Below are 8,240 nucleotides of genomic sequence, written 5' to 3' on the forward strand. Positions count from 1 at the left end.
TTGGTTTTTCTTTTTCATATTTAGTAAAAAATTATTAGAGCACGTGTTAATAATGGGTGAGTATGATAGGAGATAGTGGTGAACAAAAGTCTAATCTATTTAGATAAACTTATTTCACTGACTTAACTCTATATTTGTTGTTTTTTTTTTAAATATGTTGTGTATAATTTAAATTAAACTTTAAATTTTAAATAAATCTTAAAATATAACATTTTATTTTATTAATTTCTTTTATATTGTATAGAAATAAACATTCATAATAACTTTGGACTCGTTGGATTTTAAATATTGTGTTAAATTTTCATAAGGCTGATTTTTTTTTTACTCTAAACAAATAAAACCCATAGAAATATAAATTGATCAAATATTAAATATTAAAAAAATTTAATCCATTATAATTAAAGATTGGTGGATTAAGTTAATTATTTATGAAAATTAAATCTATATCTAATATAAATATTTTTCTTCTTAAATCTAGTGGGATAGGTCTACTTTTTACTAAATTGTGTTAGGTTAGGTACGAATCTAGATAGACTCGGCCCACTTATCTGACGATATTTTTTAAAATTATATATTTTAATTTCATAAATATCTTTTACATTCCGTCTCATTTACTCTTGAAATCCCCTTTTTATCACTTTAATTTTTAATCTTCAGATTTTTATTAAATTACATTTTTATGGAAAAGCTTTAACCCCTTCTGTCTTTTGATTGGACCAACTCATGTTCATATATTCGTTCAAAAAATGAGAGGATTTAGATACAAATAAGAGACTTAAAAAATAGACTTAAGTAAAAATTAAGGCTCATTTTGTTAAATGGCCCAAGCCTTGAAAAATATACTTGAACAAAAAATTAGATCCGTTTAAAATATGAGTTGAGTTTAGGTTTAAACATTCAATGCCCGAGCTCGGTCCGATATATTTTTAAGTTATTAATGTTTTATGTTATTTTTATAAATTATGTAATTTATAACACATAAAAATTAAATCTATACTAATATTATAAACTATCATGATGTAAACATTAAAAATGGTTAAGGTGACTGTATATAAAATCTTAATAAGTAAAAATATATAAAATTATTAATTATTAAATATTAAATTAAAAATAATATAAATATATATTTTTAAAATTTTAAAAAAAAATGTGTGAGTCTACAATGGACTTGTGTTAGCCATTTACAAATATAAACATAATTAGGGAAAATTTTAAATTCATATTTCGAGTCGAACTAAACTTAAACAAATATAAAATGTATTAATATCATGCACAGACCCGACTTCACCTAACCCATTAGCACCTCTAATCATGTTTTAAAAATAATAACGATGAAACATTTTTTTTAAAAAGCCATTAAATTATATTTTGAAAATTTAAAAATTGTACAAAAATATTTAAAACACTTAAATTCTTTTTAAACAAATTTCGAAATATTTTAAGAAAAACATAGATTTAAAAAGAGGACATTTGTAAAATCATTTGACATCAGATCTAAATATAAAAAAAAATCAAGATTTCCTCGTATATACAAATAGTAAAATAAAGGCAATCTAGATATAAGATAATAAGTTGGTAGAATTTAAAATTTCTATATCCAATGCAAAAAAAAAAAAAAGTATCATATAACGAAATTTTAAAAAAGACCGATCTAACAAACAGAAAAAAAACCCATGAAAAATTGGAGTTGGGTCATGATTCTATTTTCTGAAGTATAAAAATATATGAGACTTAAATAAACTTTAGATAATTTCACAATTAAATCACACAAATTCAGATATAAGATTAGACATATAAATTTCAATCAAAAAATACATTTAAAGATGGGTTAAAAACTCAAAAAAAAAAAGTGTCCAAGTTGGTCAAAACTATATATGAATTACGATCCTCCCTAAGAAACAAGTCAAGAACATCAGCATTCGATCCGCTGTCGTTTTGTAGAGGCATCATCTTCTTCAACTGTTTTCTGCTCCTTAATTTCATTGCTTCCTTCGTATTTCAAGGTCCAACCACAAAAGTCAGACTCGGGAAACAAAGATGTTGGCGTTGCTTTATAAAAAGCCAAAGGAACCTGCTTTACCCGACGTCGTATCTGTGCGCGCGTATAAAGAAATATTAAAATAATTAATTAATTGAAAGTGCATATCAGAACCTACGTTATCCCGACTTTATTTTTAAAATTTACTATCAAAATATTCCATCAATCTCTCTTAAATCTTCTACCTTCACTTTAAAGATGCTAATCTTGATATCCTTAGTATTTCTCGTCAATATACGCATGCAGAAGTAAATCATTATGAACATAGAAAGCATATTTGACAGGACTAGAAATTTTAAATCAAAAAAGTAAAGAGAATTTAATTTAAACTTTTTTTTAAGTTCAGGACTAAATATCCAACTTTGCCAAAATACAAGGACTGACAGCATATTTTGACTTAAATATTCATGAACATGCTATGAAGTATGGAACATATAGACTAGAGCCACGAAAGATTTGTTTTTAAAGGGTTGAAATATGCTGCCAGTCCCTAAACTTTGCCAATCAAAAAATGGAAATTTAGTCCCTGATAAAAATTAAATCCTCCTTTTGGATTTAAAAAATTCTAGTCTAATTATTAATATTGTTCATATTTCCTGTCAAAATTTATCAACTTAGCTTGTGTATTTTCCATCATTCGTATGGAAAGTTGTACGGGGATTTGCCTAATCAACATGCTAAGTTGGCAAATATTTACAGAATATACAAACAATATTAATGATTGAACTAGAATTTAAAAAAGAAAAAAAAAGTAAGCGGACTTAGTTTTTAACTTTTAACTATAAGAACTAAAACTCAAATTTTATCAAAGTACAAGGATTGATGGCATATTTTAACCTTTTGAAAGCTTGTAGCCTTTCCTAACATAAAAGCCCATTTCAAAATTGAACAACTTATAGTTTTCGGGTCATATATTTAAAATAACAAATAGAATTGGTAAGGAATCATGAAAGCTTTATTCTCAAATGTCATACCTAACATTTTCATCTAATTGATATGATATTTACCTCGTCCCCAAATATTGTTGCATATGAACCAGAACTAAAATCTTTGATGTCCATTTCAGTGGTTTTGGATCGAACTGTCAAATCATTCTCCAATGACAAAACAAACCTGGAAGAACAAGGAAACTGAAAACATTAGGTTTGATATGCATGTAGTGTTTCAAAGGATAAAAGCACTGTGTTTTTACCTTGATACAGGTGGGCAGTAATGGTGTCGAAGGGTGTCTATTTCCCAAAGAGAACTTCCTGTTCAAAGAAACATCAACATGTAAAATCCCGTCAAGGAATGTTGACCGCCCAAAACTTATAGATGGCCTATTGGCTGTACAATCACGAATTATAGACAAAAAGGATTAGTTGTACAGTGGAATAGTGTATATTCAAGATTTTTATCATTCAAAAAGCTCCAAATGGTTCGTAGGAAGCTTGGACTTTTAGCATGTTATCGGTGAAACCCAATTCCATTCCAAATTGGAATGTGGAAAACACCCCAACCTCTGAAGTTAATCAGTAAAGTCAAAATCAAGAAGCAAAACATGTTTATTATTCAAGAAAGAATGCACGTAAGTTCTTCGTCAGTCAGGCTATAACATTTGTACTAAATATTTTCCATTTTATCGAGGTAAAAGGATGCATAAATTCAACAATTGAAGTATGCTAGGGCAGTTGAGGGCTATGTTCCTCAAACTTGGGTGTTACTGTCCACTACAGGTATGTATCCAACAAAGGTCTGGTTAGGTTTTTCTAAGCTTTCCAATATATTTGGAGGATCCTTGGAAATCATATCTCTATATCCATGTGTAGCACGCGATAATTCAAGAAGCATGAAGAGTCCAACCCACATATGTTAAAGGCAACTAGGTTTAATTTGATGAAAATAAAACATGCTGAAAAGATACTTACTCATGGCATTAGATTTTATAGGATTGCTCTCCTCGCTATTAAAATGATCAAAACCAGGTCTTTTCTCAGATCCGGAATCATTTTTATCCTCTTCATTTTCATCACCATCTTCCTACAATGCCAAAAAGGAAAAAATCATTTCCCTCGGAGAAAGACTTGTACAAGCCAAATTGATAATTTTCATTGCACTTACCCAAGGAAGTTCAATTAAAAATTCTTTAAATAATAAGAATGCAGTAATACCTTGTGCACCAAACAGTTAATTGATGGATGTCGACGTAAAAGGTTATGAATCAAAGCAATGATAACCAATTCTCCAGAAGGAGGCACACAAATCGACAGTCTACTTAATTTCTTAGCAAAAGCAGCAGCCAAATACGCAGGAAGAAGAGGCGACTTCAGGCAAGAATCAAGAAGCTGCGAAACAAGGAAGAAAACATATTTAACTAGAAGATAATAATTGCGGCATAACTTTTTAGTCGATAGCGAAATCCTACAATGTTCTAGATTCTAGACAATAAGGGACAGACAACCGTGCTCGGGACCTTGATGCTTAAAATAAGAAACATGTTAAGTGTCTTGTTCTTTTAGCACCAGTAGTAAGTAGTCTATTAAGCACAACTGAAATAAAATAAAAAAAATGGGAATTTTGGAGTACGAAAAAGTTTAACAATCAACGAGAAGATTGCAGGATCTATGTTCAAATTTTAGTATCAAGGTCAAAGCACAAGTAGATACACTTGCAGTTTCTCGGAAGTTAGATATAGTTTCAGCGTTTGCATTATTACCAAAGTTGAACTGCAAGACAGATAAGTGAACTTATAAAAGAGAAGAACAATGAGGTAGTTTAGCAATTTCGTATTACCTGAAAAAACTTCGCCCTATGTTTTGCCATGAAGATAGAAGGTGATAAAAGCGCATAAAGCTTTTCATAGAAATTTGGGTACTCTAAACCGTGTTGTGTCATTAGGATGAAGAGGCTGCTAAGCGCCATGACACTAACAACGCCACCAATATCGTATGATTTTGTTAAGAAATCACTACACAATACGGTTAATAAATCAGATTACTGTGAGAACATGCCAATAAGAGCTAAAACTGCTAGGGTTAGATTAATTACCATAAAATTATAGGATTAGACAAATGAGGGATGACTGCCTGATGAAGAGTGGCAAGAACCTGAGAAAGCACATGTGGGACTCAATAAGAACAAGTATAAGAAAATACATACAGTAATGCCAAGCATACCACCAAAGCTAAGTCCAAGAAGCAAGCACTTAATATCAGTTGAAAACAGTAAAACGGTTTTAGTGTTTACCTCCTTGTATACATTTACAGGGATCGGTAGTCTGAGGAACGAAATCCATGCTTTAGTAAACTTCAGTTTCATCTTCTTGGCAATTGAGGCTGGAGACAACACCTGAATGCATCACATCCCACCCCACAGAAAACACATGAAAAGGGACAATTTAATATTTCAAAATGTTGATGCAGATAAGCAACATAAGGCAGACTATCTACAGATATGCAACTAAATCTAAATGGAAATGATGGAAACATCTGCCTCAGAATAAATAATTGATAACCTACAGTATTGGTTTGTTTCTCAGCCTTCCACCCTTTATCTTCTGCCTTTTGAGCCTTAGAGAGCTTTTTTTTATCATGTTCTTCGTTAGATGGAAGCCCTGTTTAATACAGAAAAATAGATAAATTTTGCTTCTCCAATAAAGAAGCACATTTGCTACACAATTTAGAAGGAAAGTTTGTGTTTAATTGTCAAAAACTTTCTAAGATCACTAACACTGCAAATCAAGCACAGCAAACCCTGAAAAATAATATTAAGTTGCAGCTAATAGTGTCATCCAGGCCGAGGGAAAGAATGAATCATAATCTCTCACCTGATCCGCTCCACATCTCATACTCGGATTTTCCATCATTGCCTTCCAAAGGGGGGATGTGAGATATGATATAATGTATCTTGCAAATAGAAAGCTCCATGCTGCAACAAACATTGCAGCAATTCAGCAACCTTCCATTCTCTTATTGTGATTACAACAACCATCCAGCATTTTAAAGTGACATGGGAGAACGTAAGGTTATTGTAAATTCTTTTAAGTCATTTAGTAAAAGCATAAAGGTGACCAGCAGACAGTAACTTGACAAAGACTACAACCAAGGAAAGAGGAGAATAGGTAATCAACTGCAACAGGAATTGCTATTTCATTTACCATTCCAAAGTTCATTGTTCAGTAAAATAGATTTTTAAGTAGATTTGTTTTAACAATCCACATCAAAATAGTAAAAAGAGTATTTACAAAGATATTGACAATATGCTGGCCAAATCTAACCTTTCTCTTGATTGACTCCTGCTGTCACCATCTCCACCCGCTGTTTCGTCGCCTTCACCGGGAAAAATAACAGAAAATAAGTCAGACAAAGTTCTAAAAAAGAATCTTTGAAGAGATATTTTGGAATAAAAACTGAGACTAAAAGGTACCGGCGGTATCTTTTGTGTCCAAAGCTTTAGAAAGTTTTTCCAAGCTAATGAAGGTAAAGTACCTGTGAAAGAGAACCGAATTTACCATTTAACATGAAGCAAAAAGTTACACTTCTCCCAGACAATATGAAATTAACATAAAAATCAAGGCCACTACAAATTTGTGATGTGGACGGGAATCCAACAAGAAGAAAATAAAGTATGAGAAACAACTGAATTTACAACTAGAATGCACTATCATCTCTTCCATCCATAACTATAACCTGATAGTAGCATTGAATCCAAAACCGAAAAGGGAAAGGAATTAGAATAGACACAATTTAACTATCTTAAAACAGTGAAGCTTCGCAACAACACGTTAGATTTAGGCATTTAATGGCCACGGAAAGTTGAATCATACCGGACATCAATGTACTTAAAATACTTCAATGCAAGCAACTCTGATAAAAAATCAACAGGTGTTGGAGAGTTAACCTGAAAATATTAGAACCAATTACAAACCTATAATAAAAGGTAACAGGAAATAAGTATAAACAACATAGAAGCATAAGTTTAACTAAGATTCCAGCTAAATAAAACTTACGATGCTGCGCAGCAATTTGTGATAAATAGAGGAGTAAAAGCTTCCTCCATTTCCGAGCTTCACGAATTCCATGAATGAATCCAATACGATTTCCTAAAAGAAAATCAAACAAAAGGATACGGTCAAGTTCAAATTAGAAAGAAAAAAATTTTAGCTGACTTATTCGATAACACAGAAAATATTCAACTAATGTTTTATATTTATATATACATGCTTGAGTGTTTCTTTTAAGAAGTTCACATGTCACTTTTACAATGGTGGCAGTATTATTAATTTGCTGTCAAATTTAGAACCAAATCTCAAATTTCAGCAAAAGAATCAAAGAAAAAAGAGAACTTACTCTTAAAGCATCTTCCGTATCGGGCGAAATCAAAACTTCAATCAACAACGTAACGAATTCATCAAACTTTGATCTCAGCCAGGTCCTGTAAATAACCTCGGGATCCTGTTTAGCTGAATCGTCTATTCGCGGACGTTTCTTCGAAGACTGAGAGGGAGGGAGGTCGGCGAGCACCGTGGTGAAGAAGGACTGCAGCGAGAGGAGTGATTCGAGAACGTGTGGCGGCGGCGACGACGGCGATATGAAACCGAGGAGCAAGGGAAGATTATTGATGTGAGCTCGTGAAGAGAGGAGTTGTTGGCCTAGTGTTTTCAACTCTTTCAACTTCATCTTTTTTGGCTTCTTTGCAAGAATCGATGTCATTGTTGATGAAACTGAGTTCTGGTTTGCAGGGAACGAAAGAAGGAAAGAGTAACTACATGGAAGAGTTTAAGAGGGTTTTAGGTTTTTCTGTCGGCCCAATCTCGACCAATATTAAAAGTCCAAACTCTTTTTAAATTTAGGCTAAATTCCACTACCAACGCTTTAACTAAAAAGAAGTTACAATTTAGTCACTAATATTTTCGAATTTGGTTTTTCTTTTTCACCAAGCTGTTAAAGGCTAATGGTGGCACTTTTTTTTAGTTACTATAATAATTTTATGGTACTCGTTATTACCAACCCGCTACTTGGTTATCCGATTCTTGACTTGTCGAACCACGTGGTTTGCACGTGAGATGTTCACACCTCTCTATAGGATCGCATGATGTGGGTTTCCACCACCATGCACGATGTGGGTTCGTACCACCATGTAGGCGAACCCATATCTAGAATGCACATGTTAATCCTAGAGTATAGTATGTGTTGGCATGCATAGGGACCTACCTACGATATCA

At 32.3% G+C, this 8,240-nt stretch overlaps 1 protein-coding gene across 1 annotated transcript; it reads right to left on the reverse strand.

The window, feature by feature from the left end:
* Positions 1-1,731: 1,731 nt before the first annotated feature.
* Positions 1,732-7,831, reverse strand: LOC107920777 (protein NUCLEOLAR COMPLEX ASSOCIATED 4). The gene is made up of 15 exons (XM_016850621.2): positions 7,366-7,831; positions 7,026-7,118; positions 6,843-6,916; positions 6,443-6,504; positions 6,294-6,345; positions 5,844-5,944; positions 5,536-5,630; positions 5,264-5,365; positions 5,066-5,124; positions 4,811-4,985; positions 4,189-4,362; positions 3,946-4,057; positions 3,231-3,288; positions 3,046-3,151; positions 1,732-2,092 (listed from the first exon to the last, which is right to left on the reverse strand). The coding sequence occupies exons 1-15, from the start codon at positions 7,726-7,728 to the stop codon at positions 1,913-1,915; spliced, it is 1,806 nt and encodes a 601-aa protein (XP_016706110.1). The 5' UTR covers positions 7,729-7,831; the 3' UTR covers positions 1,732-1,912.
* Positions 7,832-8,240: the final 409 nt, after the last annotated feature.

The sequence above is a fragment of the Gossypium hirsutum genome, chromosome D13 (assembly GCF_007990345.1).
Source record: "Gossypium hirsutum isolate 1008001.06 chromosome D13, Gossypium_hirsutum_v2.1, whole genome shotgun sequence".
NCBI classification, from domain to species: domain Eukaryota; kingdom Viridiplantae; phylum Streptophyta; class Magnoliopsida; order Malvales; family Malvaceae; genus Gossypium; species Gossypium hirsutum.